This window comes from Mirounga leonina, unplaced genomic scaffold (genome assembly GCF_011800145.1).
Source record: "Mirounga leonina isolate KUSES-001 unplaced genomic scaffold, KU_Mleo_1.0 Mir_129, whole genome shotgun sequence".
Classification (NCBI taxonomy): Eukaryota; Metazoa; Chordata; class Mammalia; order Carnivora; family Phocidae; genus Mirounga; species Mirounga leonina.
This window is the reverse complement of record NW_023270323.1, coordinates 80,034,412-80,054,154: the sequence shown is the minus strand read 5'-3', so window position 1 is coordinate 80,054,154 and position 19,743 is coordinate 80,034,412. Positions and strand designations below refer to the sequence as shown.

The 19,743-nt window shown below is 53.1% G+C and overlaps 1 protein-coding gene across 1 annotated transcript in view; it reads left to right on the top strand.

Annotated features, from left to right (window-relative positions):
* Window positions 1-16,484, top strand: part of CFAP99 (cilia and flagella associated protein 99) — a 31,757-nt gene extending 15,273 nt beyond the window's left edge. The window contains exons 6-15 of the mRNA XM_035004449.1: window positions 257-337; window positions 523-572; window positions 1,506-1,593; window positions 1,798-1,886; window positions 2,515-2,719; window positions 13,114-13,255; window positions 13,448-13,599; window positions 14,424-14,629; window positions 16,082-16,247; window positions 16,368-16,484. Coding sequence (XP_034860340.1) covers window positions 257-337; window positions 523-572; window positions 1,506-1,593; window positions 1,798-1,886; window positions 2,515-2,719; window positions 13,114-13,255; window positions 13,448-13,599; window positions 14,424-14,629; window positions 16,082-16,247; window positions 16,368-16,484 — 1,296 coding nt within the window. The remainder of the gene's footprint in view (window positions 1-256; window positions 338-522; window positions 573-1,505; window positions 1,594-1,797; window positions 1,887-2,514; window positions 2,720-13,113; window positions 13,256-13,447; window positions 13,600-14,423; window positions 14,630-16,081; window positions 16,248-16,367) is intronic.
* Window positions 16,485-19,743: the final 3,259 nt, after the last annotated feature.

Genomic DNA, 19,743 nt, shown 5'->3' with positions numbered 1-19,743 from the left:
CCTGGGCCTGGGCACTATGCTCGGCCACCTTCCTTCTTGCTGCTGGCCTGACATCCTTCCTTTCCTTCCCCTGGATGACCACCAGCACCCAGGGGATCCCAGTCAGAGCTCAGCAGCTTCCCTTCCAGCCCTGCCTCTCCTGGCATGGGCAGCACCCTCCCGCACCCACATCCAGCTGGCCGCCAGCCTGGCACCTCCACACACCCCTCTGAACCATAGCCGATGACGGCAGACTCCTCTCCCGCCACCCCACCAGATCCCCAGGAGCACCTACCAGCCGCCCAAGGAGCGGCAGCTGCTAGAGATGACCAAGAGATTTAATCGCTGGAAGGCCGAGGTGAGGAGCCTTCCGCGACGCCTGCCTTCTTAGAGCCCTTGGTGGGGGGTGGGAAGGTGGGGGGGTGGGAGGTTCTGTGCAAAGAATGGGGGAGGAGTGGGGAGCTGGTCCGTGCCCTCATCCCCTCTGGGGCCCAAGGACGCCGGCCGGTGGTCAGTAGGGCCAGAGTCACGCGCTGCTTGCAGGAGCTGCTGCTAAAGGCGAACATCGAGGAGATGCGGTGTGCGGTGCCCAGGTCCCGGGAGGAGCCCCTGATGCAGGTAACCCCCGGCGCTCCACACCCTGGGTCAGTCTTCATGGTGGCACGGACACATTGCTCCCAATGCCCTGCCGGCAGCGACACAATGAGCCCCTCATTTAGCCTTTCCAGGCTCGGTTCACAGAGGGGCAGGCTCCCCGAGCCAGGCTGAGCGCAGCCTGAGCTTGCAGGTGCGGACGCACCTCCCAGACCACTGCAGGCACGCGTCTTCCGTGCTCTCTGGGGTTCCCAGGTTCCCAGATTTCCGTGCTTAGCACCTAATATTTCTATGAGAAAAACAAAAACCCCAGTATGTTTGTCAATAAGGGAAAAGTAAAGGGAGCAGGACAAGGAAGGCCTATTCTCGGTGGCGGCTCACTCCTGAGGAGCTGGGCCGGCCCTGCCCTCCCCCTGTGGGCCCCCCTGGTGGCAGCCGGCTATGGTCCCCACAAGCAGCTGGGGCAGGGGGGGTGGCGGTGATGGCAGGTCCCCAGGAGGTGCCCTTCGACCCACAGCTCTGCACACTGCAGCCGTGGGGCCTGTCCCGGGGGTGTCCACAAAGCAGCGGGCCGAGAGCCAACCTGGGGAGCAGCCAGGAAAGGTTGTGGAAGCCATCCCCAGGGAGCAGCTAGGGGGACGGGCCCCAAGCCCGGAGGTTCAAGCTCCCCTGACTGGGAACCGCTGTCCTCAGGCCTGGCAGGCCCACTCTTTCCCTGCCCCCTTCTGGGAGGCCCGACACCCCAGAAAGGCTGGGGAGGGCACTGGAGGATAGGGTGCTACCCTGGGGGACGCACGTGCAGGGGGCAGGCTGGGAACACGGGTGAGCAGCTGGAGTTAGGATGGAGAGGAGGGAGCTGGCCCTCCCAGGGGTGCAGGGCCCACCACCTCCCCAGGGTGTGTTTAAGGGCACCTGGTGGGTATGGGTGCCAGGCCCTGCCTTCTACAGGCCTCCAAGAAGAAGCTGCAGCTTCAGTCCATGCCCCGAATCCTTAAGACTCCAAAGCTGACCTTCTACAAGGTGAGGGGTGCTCCTGACTGGTCCGGGTGGGCACGGGTATCAGTCCCCTGCCCCTGGACACCCACCTCCTGGCCTGTTCTGTGCCCAGGGCCTCGGATGGCCAGAGCCGGAGGCAAGGGCAAGTGGGAAGGGCAAGGGGCACCTGCTACCCCGAGTCTCCCCTCCCCCTCCACCCCACTGCAGCCGCCCCCCTCTCTCCTGCAGCCTAATGAGGTCCCGGTCAAGCTGAACACCGCTGCCATCCTCCGAGAAGGCTCTTTATACCAGCGGCAGGTGGAGCAAGAGCTGCAGAGGTGGGGGCGGCAGCTCCTCACCCCCCTTAGAGGAGGAGGTGCAGGGCATGGCTCTTGTGGGAATAGAGGGGGCCCGGTGGCTGTGGTGCTTTGGTGGGGTCCACAAGCAGGCCAGTGTTGGGGTCACAGCTGTATCCAAGGAAGATAATCCTGCCTCAGTGAGGGAAATGGACGGGACAGAAGAGGACTTAGCAGAAAGCTAGCCCAGCCCAGACCTCTGTCAGGGGTCACCTCCTTTTCAGACCCCTTCCTGATGCCCCCCTCCCCCCACAGACCACCAGCGTGGCAGACCCTGTGCTTACCCATGAGCTGGGCTGTGGGTGGGAGTTTGGGTGGCTGCCCAGATGGATGAGAGGACAGAAAAGTGGACAGAGGGATGGCCGATAGACGGGTAGATGGGGAAGGCCGATGGACAGTCCAGTGAGTAGACAAACAAGTGGCTGGAGGCTGGATGCACAGGACAGGGACAGGTGGACAGTGGGTGGGTGGTGTGGCTGGGACTGGGTGAAGAGCGCCCCACGCCTGTGAGGGCCACTGCCCCCCGGGGGAACCTGTGGCATCCCGGTTAGCCAGTGCAGGCCCTGACCTGGGGGGACCCCAAGCCCCACCTCTTGCCCCCCTTCCCCAGGGTGGATAAGCTTGTGGACGGAGCCGGGGACTTCTCTGAGTTCCTCGAGTGGCAGAAGGAGATGCAGGCGAAGGACCGGGAGGAGGAACTGGCCGCAAGTGCGTGCCGGAGGCTGCAGGGGAAGCTGAGCCGCGAGGAGGCCATCCTGGCCCGGCAGCACCTCACGCAGGAGAACAAGCAGAAGGCCGACCAGAAGAAGGAGGAGGTGACGCAGCCTTGCGGGAGCGGCTGGGGGCCCGGGGGCCGGCCGGGGGGCCTGTCTGACCCCCAGAAGATGTGGGGCTGCCGAGGGCCATGGGCCTGGCTCTTCCCGTGGTGGTTGGGGGCGGGGGGGGCAGGGGGGTTCTAGAGGCTCTCTGGGCGGACAGTCGGGCCGGCACTTCTGGTCCAGACTCCCTCCCCGCCCCCACCAGCAGAGTCGTCTGGCCCACACATCCACACATGAAGGAAGACCTGAAACTTCTGGAGAGCCCACATGTGGCACATTTGCATCTGGTGTCCTGTCCCATAGAAGGGTCTGTGGGCATCCACGTTACCACTTCAGGAGCTGTAGACATATTGGTCTGGGCTCGTCCTCCTGCCAGGACAGGCGGCCCAGGTGGGGACCCCCACCCTGTGTTTCCCTGAAAGCCTGTTCCTTGCAGAGGGCCTCCAAGGGGCCTGGGCTCCGCGGCCCAACTGCAGCCCTGTCCATCCTCAGACATGTGCCCCTGAGGACCTGCGGCCTCCTGAGCGCCTTTTTGATAAACTTGTCTGTGTCTGTTTCTATTAGATGTCAGGGTTTGCTTTTCCTTCCTTTTCAGTTTCCTTTCTTACAAATAGGAAGTCAAAACGATATGAACAATAGACCCAGAGGAGTGTCCCTTCTTGGGAGCCCATTTCCACCTACCCCCTCAGCTCTTATTTCCATTAATTTCTGGACGATCTTTTCTGTCTTTCCTTCAAAGCGAGTTTGTACACTTGCCTACACACACTTCTTACGTCCCTCTTTCCTTACACATGTTGTCAGTGCAGCATCTGCAATGAATAAGGCCCGTGCAAGCTTCTGGCGTCGGGGGAGGGGGGCTCTCAAGGGGAGCTCTTCCAGGGGACGTCGATGAGTAGAAAGTAACAGAACGCAGGGCTTTGGCTGTGTTGCCCTGTTCACGTTGTCCAGGGCATGCAGTCTCATCAGAGATGCTGCGTTGCCTTCTGCAGGTGTTGTGCAAGGGGCCGGGCCCCCAGGACCCCGCCTGGGTGCACTGCACTGAATTCAGAGATTTGTGCTGAGCCTGTGGGCGTGACAGGGCATCTCGGCACCGTGCTGACGTGCCTGTCATGTGTTAGGTGTGGGGCTGAGCGTGTTTCATATATTTAAGACCCATTTCTGTGACTTCTTCTGTGAACTCTCTCTTCATGGCTTTTGTCCATTTTTTCACAGCTTTACTGAGACGTGATTGACGAGTAAGACTCCCATATGTTTAAGGTGTGTGATGTGACGGGGCGCCTGGGTGGCTCAGTCGGTTGAGCGTCCGACTGTTGATTTCAGCTCAGGTCACTATCTCAGCATTGTGAGGTCGGGCTCTGAGCTCAGTGTGGAGTCTGCTTCAGATTCTCTCTCCTTCCCCCTGACTCTCTCTCCCTCAAATGAATAAATAGAAACTATTATTTATTTATTTATTTTTATTTTATTTTATTTTTTTTTAAAGATTTTATTTATTTATTTGAGAGAGAGAGAGTGAGAGAGAGCACATGAGAGGGGGGAGGGTCAGAGGGAGAAGCAGGCTCCCTGCCAAGCAGGGAGCCCGATGCGGGACTCGATCCAGGGACTCCAGGATCATGGCCTGATCCGAAGGCAGTCGCTTAACCAACTGAGCCACCCAGGCGCCCTAGAAACTATTTTTTAAAAACTGGTAATTCTATTTTTAATTTTTTGAGGAAACGTTAAAATACTGTTTTCCATAATGGCTGCACCAGTTCACACTCCCACCCTCGGGCACCCCTTTTCTCCACATTCTCGCCCATATTTGTTGTCTTTTGACTGTTATGACAGCCATCCTAACAGGTGTAAGGTGATAGCTCATGGTCATTTTGATTTGCTTTTCTCCGATAACTAGTAAGGATGAGCATCTTTACATATACCCCTTGGCCATTTTTTTATCGCCTTTGGGAAAATATTCACATTCTTTGCCTATTTTTTAGTCAGGGTATTTGGCTCTTTTTTTGCTACTGAGTTGTAAGAGTACCTTGTGTATTTTGGACGTTAACCTCTTATTGGATCTACAGTTTGCAAATGCTTTCTCCCATTGCATAGGTGACTTTTTCATTTGGTTGGTTATGCTGTGCTGAAAACTTTCAGTTTGAAATAGTCCCAGTAGTTCATTTTTGTTCTTATTGCCTGTGGTTTTGATGTCAACTACCCACCCCCCAACATAGCTAAGGCCAACGTGAGGGAGCTTTTCTCCTGTTTTCTTCTACGAGTTTGTGATTTCAGGTCTTATGCTCAAGTCTTTAGTCCACTCTGAATTGATTTTTGTGTGTGCTGTGAGGTAGGGGTCCAGTTTTCCCAGCACCACTTGTTGAAGACACGGCCCCTCCCCACTGCGTGGTCTCTGTGCCAAAGATCCATCAGGCACTTTCCGATAAGCTCTTAGCCTTCATTTCTTTCATTTTGAAGAGTTCTTCACACATGGGGTCCTGGGTGGCTCAGTCGGTTAAGCGGCTGCCTTCGGCTCGGGTCATGATCCTGGGGCCTTGGGATTGAGCCCCACGTCTGGCTCCCTGCTCGGCGGGGAGCCTGCTTCTCCCTCTCCATCTGCCTGCCACTCTGCCTACTTGTGCTCTCTCTCTCTCTCTCTGTCAAATAAATAAATAAAATCTTAAAAAAAAAAAAAAAAGCTCTTCACACATTAGGGAAAGTAACTCTTTATAGTATATTGTAGACAATTTCCTCCAGTTGGTCACTCAGCTTTGCTTATGATGTGTTTTGCAGTGCAAACTTACCAAGCTTTCCTTTTATTGTGTCCACATTCTGAAGAGCAAAAAGAACGGTTTTTCCTATACCCACGTTAGAGAGCAATTGACCCATGTGTTCTCTAGTATTTGTATTTCATTTTTACATCTGGATCTCGAATCCACTCGAAGATTATTCTTGTACATGGTCTGAGATCTGGATCCACTTTTGGGGCCAACCATTTGAGTCTTCCAATCCATGAATGCACTATGTCTCTCCATTTATTTAAATTTTTTATTTCTTTCATCTGTGTTGTTTAGCATCCAAGTCCTGTACATGTTCTGTTAGATTTGTGCCTAAGTATTTCTTTTCTTTTTTTGAGTAATTGTAAGTGGTATTGTATTTTTAATTCTTGTGTCCATGTATTCAATGCTAGCATATTAAAATGTAATTGACTTTTGTGTATTGATTTTATATCTTGTGACCTTGCTGAACTCCCTTATTATTTTTCTAGGACAAACAAGGAGTTTTGTCATAGATTCCTTGGGATTTTCTATGTAGACAATCATGTCATCTGTAAAGAACAGTTTATTTCTTTATTTCTGAACTGCATTCCTATCATTTGCTCTTCTGGGCTATTGCACTGGCTAGAACTTCTAGGCCTGTGTTGGGTAAGAATGAGAGCATACATTTGTGCCTAGTTCCTGATATCAGGGGAAATCAGTCTTTCACTGTTAAGTACTGATGTTGGGATGTAAGTTTTTGTGGATGTACTCTCTAGCAAGTTGACAAAGTTCCACAAGTTTTTATTATGAAAAGGTGTTGAGTATCATCAAATGCTTTTCTGCATCAATGGATATGATCATGTGACTTTTCTTCTTTGGGCTGTGAATATAGTAGATTCATGACAAAGTGATGAATTATTATCACATGACAGAGTTTCAAATATTGAACCAGCTTCGCATCTCTACCATAAACCCCACTTGGTTATGGTATATAATTCTTTTTATATATGCTAATTGTATTTGCTACTATTTTGATTTTTTTCAAGTGTTTCTGCATATAGTTTCACGTGGGATGTTAATCTGTGGTTTTCTTCCTTGGCTGACTTTGTCTGGTCTCGGTATCAGAGTCATACCAGCTTCATAAGATGAATTTGGAGGTGTTCTCCTCTCTTTTATTTTCTGGGGGAGATTGTGTAGAATTGGTGTCAATTCTTTCAACATTTTGCAAAATTCTCTAGTGAAATCATCTAAGCCTGGAGATTTATTTTTTGAAAACTTTCAAATTACAAATTTAATTTCCATTAAAGTTATAGGGCTGTTCAAATGCTCTGCTTCATAATGGGTGAGTTGTGGTTGTTTGTGTTTTTTTTTTAAGGAATTTGCCCATTCCACTAAGTTGTCAAATTTATGCATGTAGAGTTGTTTATAATATCCTATTATGACCCCCTTTTTTTTTCCTTAGTGTCTTTAGGGTCTATAGTGATATAACCTCTTTCATTCTTTTTTTTTTTAAGATTTTATTTATTTATTTGACAGAGAGAGACACAGCGAGAGAGGGAACACAAGCAGGGGGAGTGGGAGAGGGAGAAGCAGGCTTCCTGCCGAGCAGGGAGCCCGATGCGGGGCTCGATCCCAGGACCCTGAGATCATGACCTGAGCCGAAGGCAGATGCTTAATGACTGAGCCACCTAGGTGCCCCTCAGTCATGTTTTTTAATCCACCCTGCCAATATCTACTATTGGCATATCTGGGCCAGTTACATTTTTTTTTAATTTTATTTATTTATTTGACAGAGAGAGACACAGCGAGAGACGGAACACAAGCAGGGGGGGTGGGAGAAGGAGAAGCAGGCTTCCTGCCGAGCAGGGAGCCCGATGCGGGACTCGATCCCAGTACCCTGGGATCATGACCCGAGCTGAAGGCAGACACTTAACGACTGAGCCACCCAGGTGCCCCATGATTGTCCTATTTTTGTTTCTCTTTATTTTCTTTTTCTTGCCTTCCTATGGGTTATTTGCTCATCTTTTTAAATTTCACTTTGATTTATCTATAGTGTATCTCTCTTTTTTTTTTTAAGATTTTTTATTTTTTATTTGACAGAGAGAGAGTACAGGCAGGGGGAGCAGCAGGCAGAGGGAGAGGGAGAAGCAGGCTCCCTGCCCAGCAGGGAGCCCAACACGGGGCTCGATCCCAGGACCCTGGGAACATGACGTGAGCTAAAGGCAGATGCCTAACCGTCTAAGCCACCCAGGCGCCCCTATAGTGTATCTCTTAATATAGCTTTTTTAGTCATTGCTCTAAGTATTACATCGTGCATACATAACTTATCACCGCCTGCAAGTGTTGTCATTTTACTTATTTTTTTAAAACTTTTTTTTTAAGATTTTATTTTATTTGTCAGAAAGAGAGAGAGCACGAGCAGGGGAAGCAGCAGCAGAGGGAGAAGCGATGTGGGATTCGATCCCAAGACCCTGGGATCATGACCTGAGCTAAAGGCAGATGCTTACCTGACTGAGCCACCCAGGCGTCCCAAGTGTTGTCATTTTAACAATTTGAGTGAGGTCTAGAAATCTTACCTCCCAAGTCCTGTTTCCTTCCCAGTTTCATGACAGAATTATCTTAAATATTTTCTCTACACACATTTAGAGCCACACCAGACAGTGTTATAATTTTTGCTTCTACCATCAGACATAATTTAGAAGCCTCCAGAGGAGAAGGAAAGTCTGTTGTGTTTCCCACATATTTGCTTCCCATGTTCTGTCTTCCTTTCTGACGTCCCAAGTTCCCTTCTCTTATCACTTTCCGAAGAACTTTTTTAGCCATGATTTTAGGGCAGGTCTGCTGACAACAAATACTTAGTTTTCCTTCATATGAGGCTGTCTTTGTTTTTCCTTCTTTCCTGATCAATATTTTTGCTGGGTATGGTATTGTGGGTTGACGATTCTTTTTTTTTTTTTTTTTTTTAAGATTTTATTTATTTGACAGACAGAGAGACAGTAAGAGAGAGGGAACACAAACAGGGGGAGTGGGAGAGGGAGAAGCAGACTTCCCAGTGAGCAGGGAGCCCAATACGGGGCTCGATCCCAGGACCCTGGGATCATGACCAGAACTGAAGGCAGACGCTTAACGACTGAGCCACCCAGGTGCCCCTGAAAAATACTGTGCGTCTTCCTCTGGCCTCTGTGGTTTCTGATGAGAAACCCATTGTCATTCACATAGTTTCTCCCTTATAAGTAATGTGTCATTTTTCTCTGGCTGTTTTCAAGATTTTTTTTTTTTGCCTTTAGTTTTCAGAAATTTAATTACAATATGTCTCACCGTGGGCATCTTTGGGGTTCACTGAGCTTCTTGAATTTCTAGGCTTATGTCTTTTGCCAAATTTGGGAAGTTTTAGCCATGACTTTCTGAAGTACTTTTTCCTCTTCATCCTGTTTCCTCTTTCCTGGGACTCTGATGACAGGAGTGATAGATGTTTTTGATTGTCCCACAGGTCCTTGAGGTTTTGCTCATTCAGTCTCTTTTCTCTGTTACGTTCAGATTGGGTGATTTCTCTCCACTGTTCTATCTTCAAGTTCACGGATTCTTTACTCCTTCCCTCCATCTGCCAGTGAAGCTATCCATTGAATTTTCTATTTCATCTATTATGGTTTTTAGTTCTAAAATTTCCATTTGTTTTTTCTTTATGTCTTCTATTTCTTTGCTAAGGCTTTATTTCTTTGCTGAAACTATTTTTTTCATTTGTCTCAAACATGTTCATAATTGCCACTGAAGCATTTCTATAATGGCTTCTTTAAAAATCTTTGTCAAACCTAGCATCTTTGTCATCTCAGCATTTATTGTCTGCATTCAGCTTGACATCATCCTGGCTTTTGGTATGATGAGTGATTTTTTTACTGAAACCCAAACATTTGTATATTATGGGACTCTGGATCTTATTTAAACCCTTGTCTTGGCTGGCTCCCTCTCACACAGGTAGGGGAAGATGGGGAGCTGCCATATTACTTCCAGGTGGGCCTAGCAATCCAGACTTCCTGGTTGGCCTTTGTTGACCCCTGAGTGGGGGGTTCCTCATTACTTTGCAAGAACTCTGGCTAGACCTGCCTGCATACCTCCCTGCCTGGCAAAGGTGGGAGTACCTTACACTAGCTCCCCATTTGGCCTCCACTGTCACATGGCAAGCATGTCAGGAGAGGTCTCCACACCACTTGGGTCCTCACTTTCCACCAGGCCTCTGATGACACTACTCTTGTTACTGCTGGGGGGGCGGGGAAGGCAGGTTGCCACATGGTATCCTCTGACGTTTCCTTCCCCATCCTGGAATTGCAGTTACACGCATTTACGTGACTAATATGCTTTATATAAATATATTAGGCAGATTAGACAGCACTAAATATTTGAAGAGAAAGGGATTTCAGTTTCTCTTGTATTGTTCCTGTTGGATGATGACTCTTACAGCATTAACTGGAACTTTTGCCTCAGCTGGTCAGAGGTTCCATGGCTACAGCCTGGCCCACGGGAGCCCTTCCCGCCGCCCTGCCCTCTGCACCCCTCTGGAGGGGCTGAGGTGGTGGGTACCCCCGTCTTCATTCACCAGCGTAGATGCTGGCAGGGCCTGAGGTAGCAGAGCTGGTCCAGGCAGAGACGGCACTTACAGTCTTGTGTGTCTTTTTTTTTTTTTTTTTTTAATATTTTACTGATTTATTTGAGACAGAGAGAGAGCACAAGCAGGGGGAGCAGCGGAGGGAGAGGGAGAAGCAGGCTCCCCGCTGAGCAGGGAACCTGACGTGGGGCTCGATCCCAGGACCCCGCGATCATGACCCGAGCCAAAGGCAGATGCTTAACCGACTGAGCCCCTAGGTGCCCCAAGTCCTGTGTGTCTTCCTCCCCAGCTTCGGCCTTGTCCTTGGTCCTGCGCTGCCCACCCCCTTGTTGCAGGCACATTTATGGAGAGCCAGGAGATGCTGCCTCTTCTCCTCCCTCCTAGCTGTCCCCGAGCTATGTCTGTGCTGTCCCTGAGATGCAGCCTGGCTGGGGCCTGGGGACCCCGCAGGGCCGGCCTCCTCGCCCAGGGTTCGTTCGGGTTTTGTCTGTACTTTACTCACATGAGATAAGACCCCTCGCAGATTTTGGTAGCCCACCTCTTTTCACCTCATATTTCCACATGAGCATTTTTCCATTTATTACCAAGTTTTCGAAAGTACTTTTAAAAATACGATTTTATTTTGGAGCAGTTTTTTAAGAGTTACAGAAAAGTTGCAAAGATAGTGCAGAGTGTTCCCTGCTGGTGACATCTTCCAGCACCACACCAGGTCTCCAGGGCTGCCACAACAAAGCCCCACGGCCCGGAGGGCTCAGATCACAGTTCTGGAGGCCCCAGGTCCAAGGTCAAGGAAGGTGGCAGCGGGGCTACGCTCTCTGCTAAGCTCCTCAGAGAGGATCCTTCTTTGCCTCTTCCAGTTGCTGGTGACCCCAGGAACTCTGTGGTATGTGGCGGTCTCACCCCAATCTCTGCCTTCATCCTCACACAGTCATGTGTCATGCGTCCACATCTCTCTGTGTCCTCTCCTCTTCTTAGGAACACTTGTCATGGGATTTAGGGCCCACCCTAAATCCAGGATGACTTCATCTTGAGATCCTCAGCTAATTGGACATGAGATCACATTCTGAGGTTCCAGGTAGATGTGAATTTGGGGGAGACACTGGCCCACTGCACCATGGGATATTTGTCACAGCTAAGTAGCTAACATTGGTACATGACTCTTCACTAAACTCCACACCTCCTTAGGATTTGAGCTCGTTTTTTTTCCCCCCACACAAATGCCCTTTTCCTGTCCCAGGACCCCATGTTACATTTAAAGGTCATGTCTCAGGGGCGCCTGGGTGGCTCAGTCATTAAGCGTCTGCCTTCGGCTCAGGTCATGTTCCCGGGGTCCTGGGATCGAGCCCCACATCAGGCTCCCTGCGCTGCGGGAAGCCTGCTTCTCCCTCTCCCTCTCCCCCTGCTTGTGTTCCTTCTCTCGCTCTCTCTCTCTGTCAAATAAATAAATCTTTAAAATAAAATAAAGGTCATGTTTCAGACTCTTCTTGGCTGTCACAGTTTCTCAGACTTTCCTTGTTTTTGATGACCTTGACAGTTTGGAGGAGAGCTGGTCAGGTGTCCTGTAGAATGCCCCTGGGTGGAGACATGTCTGATGCTCTTCTCATGGTTAGACCGGGGTTGTGGGTTTTGGGAGCAAGACTGCAGAAGCAAAGTGATCTTCTCATCACACTCTCTCAAGGGCATCTGCTTTCAACAGACTCATCCCTGTGATGTTGACCTTGGTCCCGTGGCCAAGGTCGTGCCTGCCAGGTCTCTCCACTGCCATTGTCTCCCCCCACCATTCGGAACTCCACAGAAGGGGGTCTCCAAGCAAAGCCCACACTCAAGGAGTGGGCACCTACTGAGAATTCTTCTGCCCGGAGGACTCCTCTCTTCTCCCTCACTTACTTATATATTCAATCACTTCTTTCAGTGGGGACTCACGAATATTTGTTTTACACTTTGTGTTATCACCCAATAGGACAGTATTGATTTTGCTGCAAGCCTTGGCTTTTGGGAGCTCTTTCAGGTTGGCCCCTGTGTCCCTCTGACTGCCCTCTGTCCTTTTGCTGTGTGAGCACTTCCTTACTTTATGGTATAAATCGAAAGGGATGGTCAAGAGCCATTTTTTATGCACACCAGCAAATTGTATTACAGAACGATTACTTCGTGTCGCCGTCTCTAAGCCTGAAGTCCAAGCTGCCTGCAGGCTGATTCCCGCTTACTGTGCAGCTGAAGATGAGCCCCCATTGCACAGGTGGCCAGGGCCGGGAGTTCGCTAGCTCCGTGGCCACCCTGGGCCAGTGATGGAGGTGTAAACCCCACGCTGTGCCTTACAGCGTCTTGAGGACTAAAAATAGTATTCTGAATTGTTCACCATAGCACCAAACTGGAAGCAATCTGCAATGTCCATCCACAGTAGAATGGATGAAAGCTTTGTGATATAGTCCCCCAAACATACAGCCACAAAAATAAGCCGGCTACAATTCGGGACATCTCCTTACGAGGCTAATGAATGCAGCGCAGGGCCAAAGAGGCGAGAAGCACCTGAACACACAGGAGGGTTCCGGTCACATGCGTCCAAGTGGCAAAACCGCCCCTGTTCCGTCGTTTAAGAGTCTTCACTAACGAGGCACCGTGAGAAAGAAGAGAGCGGGGTGACCAGCAGGACATGCCTGGGGGCTCATGTGACAGAAGCCTGAGGCTGCCCAGGGGGCTGGCATGTGCTGTGCTCCGCAGGGCTTCCAAGCAATGAGTGCCCTCCTCTCTCAGCTGGAGTCCAGGGGTGGGTGGGCTTCGGGGCAAACCCAGTGGTTCTGACTTGGTTTCCCCAGGACTACAGTGGAGGAAGGGAGGATATGAGGTGGAACCTCCCCAGTAGGCCCTGACCTCCAGGGGACTCCCAGGAGCTGATGAGCTTAGATCCGGGCTCCAAGGTGACTCAGGGTCAGGGACAGGTTCTGCTCTCCGGACCTCATGCAGCTCTTGGGGCTGGGGCAGACGGCGGTGGGGGGTGGGGGGATACAGGCCTGCTCCAGGGGGCACCTCCGGCTCTGACCATGCTGGGTTGGCTGTCTGAGCAGATGGCTGAGCTGAAGCAGCAGTGTGCTGAGAGGCGCCTCCAGGAGGAAAGGTCCATGAAGGAGCTGGTGGAGCAGGTGACAGAGGTGCAGAAGAATGTTAAGCTGGCGCAGATGAAGCTCCTGAAGAGCCGAAGGCAGATAGGTACAATGGGGGGCCCGGCACCATGAGGCCGCGCCCAGCTCTGCCAACCCCCCCACCCCAGCTCAGGTCCCAGGCCGGCTTCCGGCCTCAAGTGAGCCACCGTGGTTGGCAAGAGCCCAGCTGCTCTCAAGGGAAGGCTGGGGCTGGGCCGGCTGCCCTCCGAGCCCCTCAGCACCCTGCTTGGCCCCCAAGTTCAGGAGGTGATAGAGGAGAGCCGGGAGCTGCTGCAGCGCACTCTACAGGCAGCCAAGGAGGAGCAGAAGGAGCGCTGCGAGCTCGTCTCCCAGCTTCGGGCCCTGGAGACCCAGCCCGTGCGCAAGGGCAAGCTCGTGGACCTGACCCAGGTAAGGACACGGCCTGTCCTAGGGGAGCCTGGCACTGCCATGGGAGGGCATGTCCACAATTCCCACCGGTCCCAAGCCAAGGTCCACCCGGCACGAGTGGCACGCCCAGCTGTGGATGCGGCACCTGCCACGTGCCAGGCCTAGGGCTGGCCCAAGACTCCACAGTCCTGTCAGGGAGACCTCTGTGACCTCCGGGGGCCAGGGCCCAGGGGCCCTGGGAGGGGGCAAGGTAGGCTTCACAAGCTAGGCTTCAACAGGTTGAAGGTGGTCGCAGGACTCCCCAGGCCCAGGCGGGCAGGGCAGTGTAAGAACAGTGCAGGTGCGCAGAGGCTGGATGCACAGAGGCTGAGAGGAGAGCACTGGTCTCTGGAAGCCTGTGTGCGAAGAACCAGGAGAAGCCAGGCTGGCATCTGGTGAGGCGGGAGCCGGCCTGGAAGGGCCACGGCAGCTGGTCTGGGAACTGGGCCTGATCCCAGGGGATGTGGGAAGTCCAGAGGGCACTCAGCCCAGGCCATGGGGCCTGGCTTGGGGAGACAGCAGTGAGCTCCGTTTGGGCCCTACCCCAGTAGAGGCGCCTACAGGGCACCCAGCTGCGATGTGCAGTCACCAGAGGGGGGTCCAGGCTGGAGAGGCTGAGTGGCAGACATGTTACACAGGGCTCCTGAGCAGAGGGAAGGAGGTCTCCTGGGCACAGAGGCCAGACCGAGGGAATTGGGGGAGGGGCACCAGTGCTGGGGCAGAAGACACGTCAGGGCACAGGAGACGGCCCTGCAGGCTGGGCATGGGCCTGACTCCCAGCTTCGGCTCTCCCCATCACCCTGCAGATCCCTGGGTATGGCCTGGAAGGGGAGATGTCTGTGGTGGAGCTTCGTGAGCGGCTGGCCCTGCTCAAGGAGACCCAGCGGCGCGAAGAGGAAGAGAAGCGAGACCAGATCATCCAGGGCAAGCGCGCCAGAAGCCAGGAACTGCAGAATATGGTGGAGCAGATCTCACTGTGCCGCGCGGCCATGGGGAGGTCTGCGGCCTTGAGGTCGGTACTGGTGGTCCCCGGGGCAGGCGCCTCTGGCAGGAGCACGCAGCGAGCCTCCTCCCGGGCGGGTTCTCCCTACAACAACACACCGCCCTCCTGCAGTTTCCTTGCAATAGCTTCTCCCACCCCAACTATTTTATATATCATTTTCAGATGTGAAAAAATCGTGCAGTGAGGGCTTGGATGCAAAATGTTCCCATGTAGGTCACGAGTACGACCTTTGCCATGTGTTCCATCTAGCTAGCCACTTATCTGTCCCTAAAGAACCATCTGGAAGTAGTTGCAGACATCAGACACTCTTCACTCCTGAACACTTTGGTGTGCATCTTCTGAAAAAAAGACATGTTCCTGCATAACCACAGCACAATTACACAACTAGATATTTCAACAAAAATTCCCATCATCTAAATATCCTCTCCGTATTCATGTTTCCCTAGGGTCCCAAGACTGTCTGCTATAGTTTTAAAAGATTGTGTGCTGTAATTGTCTTTTTTTTTTTCTTTTTAAACCAGAACCTGGCTGAGATTCACACAGCATTTGATTGTCAGGCATCTTGACTTGACTTCTCTCTTTTAATGGAGAGCACGTGCACACGTACCCCCTTTTTTGGGGAACACTGTGGTGGCTTTTCCAGCCCCATGCGTCTGTCCCGTGGCAGCATGGTCACCCCCCTGGGTCAGGTGGCACCCAGCCCTGTCATAGCATAGCCTGGTTCAGGGTCTGGCACCCAGGGCTCCAGAGAAAGTGTGTAACTGGGGTGGGGTGGACAGAAGGGAGGACTGTCACAAAACCCATCACTATTGATCCTGAGCGACTGCTGCTCGGGTTAGAATTGGAGGAGGCCCTGTGACAACTGTGGGGGCTGTCCAGGCAAGGCTGGCTGGCCACCCAGCAGGTCCCCAAGGTGGCAGGCACGTGGGAGACTTCACCGCTTCCAGACTCGGCCTGACAGACCCCACGTGCAGTCTGGTTGGTGCTGGGGAGCCTCCAAGGATGCAAACCTGCTAACGAGGCTCCTGGAGCCCTCCGCGTGCAGCCAGACCTCGTGGCATTGATTCACCAGGACCATTCTCGTGGGCAGTCTGCCTGGCGGTGCCGTGATGTGCACTTAACCCAAAGCCATCAGGGAACAGTCTGTAGAGTGAGGCCTCATTTTGGAAGGAAAAATGGCCTAGTATGATAGAGATTTGCAAAGCTGTATTCGCAGCTCTTGCCCCTAGGCAAGAGTGGCAAGGAGAGCCCAAGGTAAAAGAGGGTTTTCCCTTTTTTGCTCCAAAGACCTCCGTAGCTAATAGACATGGGGTACGTTTCCATGACGTTACGTGCAGAGCCAACAGGCCGTGGCGCCGCGCGGCACCCCGGCGGTCCTCGGAGAGCCTCTCCCCCGGCACGGAAACACTCCCGTAACCTGCGGCTAGGGCCCCTCCTCAGGCCGCCCTGTCGCCCGCTCAGGTGGGAGGAGAGGAAAGCCCGGTCTGCGGCCCCGGGGACGCCCTCGCGGGACGAGCGCGTGCTGGAGCTGCAGCGCAAGATCCAAGAGAAGGTGGCGGAGCGCCGCCGCACGCAGGCAGCCCCGAAGCCGGCGTCGGCGCCGGGGCCCGCGCGCCCTCGGCCGTGGGTGAGCTCCGGGAGCTGGCGGGAGGCTGGGGGCCCGGCGTCCTCGGGGGGCGGGGGAGGCCGCGGATGGGGGCGCAGGGTCGCTGGGCCCGCGCCGACCTCGCCGAGGGCCCGTCCGCAGGCGCACTTGGAGGAGCGGCACTGGCAGGAGCTGCAGCGGAGCCGGGAGCGCCGGCTGCGGGCGCTGCTGCTGAGTAGCTCGGCCGGCGGGCCCGGGCGCCGCCTGGAGGCCGCCTGAGCCGGGCCGGGCCCGCCGCCCAGCCGCCGCGCATCCCGCGCGGGCGACGGTGCGGCGGGCGGGGCGCGCCTCCTCTTCCTCCGCCCCTTCGCCCGGCTCCACGCCCTCAGCCGCCGCAGAGCCCCCCGCCCAGAACAGGGTTGCGGTATGAAATGTAAGACGCCCAGTTACTGCCTGGGACAAACGCGCCAAAAAAAGTATCCGCTTTTTACCGGCAATTCAGACTTACTGGGTGTCCTGTATTTTATATGGTAAATCTGGCCACCCTTGCCTAGGTCCTAGCCCTTACCTAGGGCCCAGGGCAAAGCATTGGCCACGCCCCTCCTCAAAGCTCCCAGAGCCACCTCTGCACGTGAAAACTTGGAATCCCCCTCTCTGCCCGGAGTCTGACGGCTTAACCTGTGTGGTTGTGCGCGTGAGTTTGGTTGAAGGGGCCAGGATGCTTGAGCCCCTGGGAAATGGCCTATCTCCTGACTTATCTCCAGCAAACCTCACTGCGGCCATAGCGGGGAGGGGGCCCATGGGGAGGCAGGAACTGTCCCCTACCCCCATTCTGCTGATGAGGCCCGGAGTCCTCAAAGAGGTAAAGTAACCAGCCCCAAAAGCCTTCACCCAAAGCTAAGTCTGCATGATTTTAGAGCGCCACCCAGCCTTCTCCAGCAACACCAAAGGAACATGACTGGAGACAGTGGGCATGAGCCCAGACAAGGACACACTCATTTTCTTGGTTCCTCTGGATCCAGCGCCAGGCTGGAGAGGGCATGACCTTGTGGACAGGCTGACCCAGCGAAAGCATGCTGTGGAAATGCAGATTCATGACTGAAGCACAAGGTGTGCAGCTCCAGAGAGCACAGAGTCTGGGCAAGGCCGTGGGGGAGAGGCTGGAAACAGCCAAGTAGGTAGGTGTCCAGGAGAGAGATGCCCCCAAAGCTGACATCCTCCTTGGGTCTGCGGGGGAGATGACACCTCAGAGAGGGAGGCTGGACCTCAGGGCACATTCCAACCAGGAACATGGGCATTTTGAAGTAAGACAACAGACTGAACACAAGCGTTCTCCCCCAGTATTTTGAACAGTGTCAGAAACGCAGGACTTACCCAGGTCAATAGAAAGGAATTTCCTACCTCCCTGTCAAAAAGGCTGGGGGCAGATTAAATTTCATTTAAAGAAACAAATGTGACATTTCTTATATCCTGTGTTACATGTGATTCAAACCCACTTCATTTGATATCAAGGAAATACATTGATGATGACCTGTCCAGAGTCCCTCAGGAGCTCTGAGAGTTTCAAAGGATGAACTATTAACTCCTGTAACTGGCAGTCCAAAGGTGGGGTGGGCTTCAGGACACGCCTGATGCAGGAGTTTGGTCTTCAAGCTGGTAGCAGTTCCAGCCTCACGAAATCGAGGAAGAAGGGTCATCTCTCCCTGGTGGCTCTCTCAGGAGGGTTGTCTGTCCTCAAGGCCTTGTGTGAACATCTGCTCCAGTCTCACTGGCCTGAATTGAACAAGCTCTGCGGAGCCAGTTCCTGCAGTGGGGGAAGGTCTTTATCGGTGCCCAAAGCAAGCACCGTGGCAGGAGGAGGGGAGAACAACCCTTCACCTCTCCAACTGGCTTCTCGAGCAGAGGCAGGGAGGTGCTATTGGCAATGATGCTGGTTGGCAGGGCACACCAACGTCCCTAACTGCCCTCTTGGACTGGGCAGCTGCTCAGAGTACCTGGAGCTTCTGCTCCATACCAACCTGAGGGGGAATAGGCCTTGGGCCAGCCCCTGAGGCTGTGGCCTGAGGGCAGGCCTTATGTTCTAGATTGATGGCAAAATGTCTCCAGTATCCAGGTCCCCTGCCTCGTGACCTCCCACTAAGAGGCAGTCTATTTCCCTCAGTCCTTGAATCTGGGCTGACTTGTGTTGGCCAATAGGGGGCAGCAGAAGTGGCTGTGTGCTGGTTCGGAGGCCGGGCCTCATGTGGCCTTGGAGCTCCCTCTTGTTCTCTTGGAACCCTGCCCAGCCCCAATGTGAGCATGTCCAGGGTGGCCCGCTGGGATGAGACACTATATGAGGTCAGCCAGTTGTCCCAGCAGAAGCCATCCTCACTCGTACTACAAACCAGCAGAACCCAACATGTGAGGCCAGCCAGAACCCGAACCCTCTCCCTGCCCCCACTAACTTGTAGAGTCATTAACAATAAATGCCTGTTTGTTCAAAGCACTGAGCTTTGAGGTTTGTTCAGAGGTAGCAGCTAACTGGCCTTCATTTACTGAGGCTTCCCCCTACATGCAAGAGCCTTTTAAAAAAAAAAAAAAGTTTTTTTAAATTTATTTTGGGAGGGGGGAGCACCCGGAGCTGGACGTGGGGTTTGATCCCACAACCCTGAGATCATGACCTGAGCTAAAACCGAGAGTCGAACACTTAACACACTGAGCCACCCAGGCACCCCCTTCATGAGCCCTTTGAGAGAGAGTCAAACTGCCCCTGGAAAGAGGGCCAGCCAAGAGAAGCCAGGTCCAGCTCATGCTGAGAAAGCACTCTCTGGACCACCCAGGGAATTGACCTTCTGCTTTAGTGTATTTTCTGCATAAGTGCAGCCAGAAGACCCTCATTGACAGTACCTGAAACTCACTTGGCTAGAGGTTCTTTGCAAATAGTAAAAAGCAGATTCTCCGACCTCATCCACAGAGATTCAGGTTCTGGGGTGATGCCCAGGAATCTACATTAGCTGTATGGCACTTGGAAGCACCAAAGTTCCAGTCTTTTCTCTGAGCTGGAAACATTCAGGGCCAGAGGCATTAGCTGTGAGGGAGCCAGGGATGTTCACACCCCAAGTTCAATGTCAAATGAAGTTCAGAAAGAACTTGAAGGTCACGACCCTGAGATCATGACCTGAGCTGAAATCAAGGGTTGGACACTCAACTGACTGAGCCACCCAGGCGCCCCTCAACATTACATCTTTAATGTGATGTATTAAAGTTACAAATAGAGAGGCACCTGGGTCGCTCAGCCCATTAAGCATCTGCCTTCAGCTCAGGTCATTTCCCAGGGTCCTGGGATGGAGCCCCGCATGGGGCTCCCTGCTCAGTGGGGAGCCTGCTTCTCCCTCTGCCCCTCCCCCACTCATGCTTGCCCACCAGCGCAAGATTTAAAAATCTTTTTAAAGATTTTATTTATTTCACAGAGAGAGACACGGTGAGAGAGGGAACACAAGCAGGGGGAGTGGGAAAGGGAGAAGTAGGCTTCCTGCGGAGCAGGGAGCCCATTACAGGG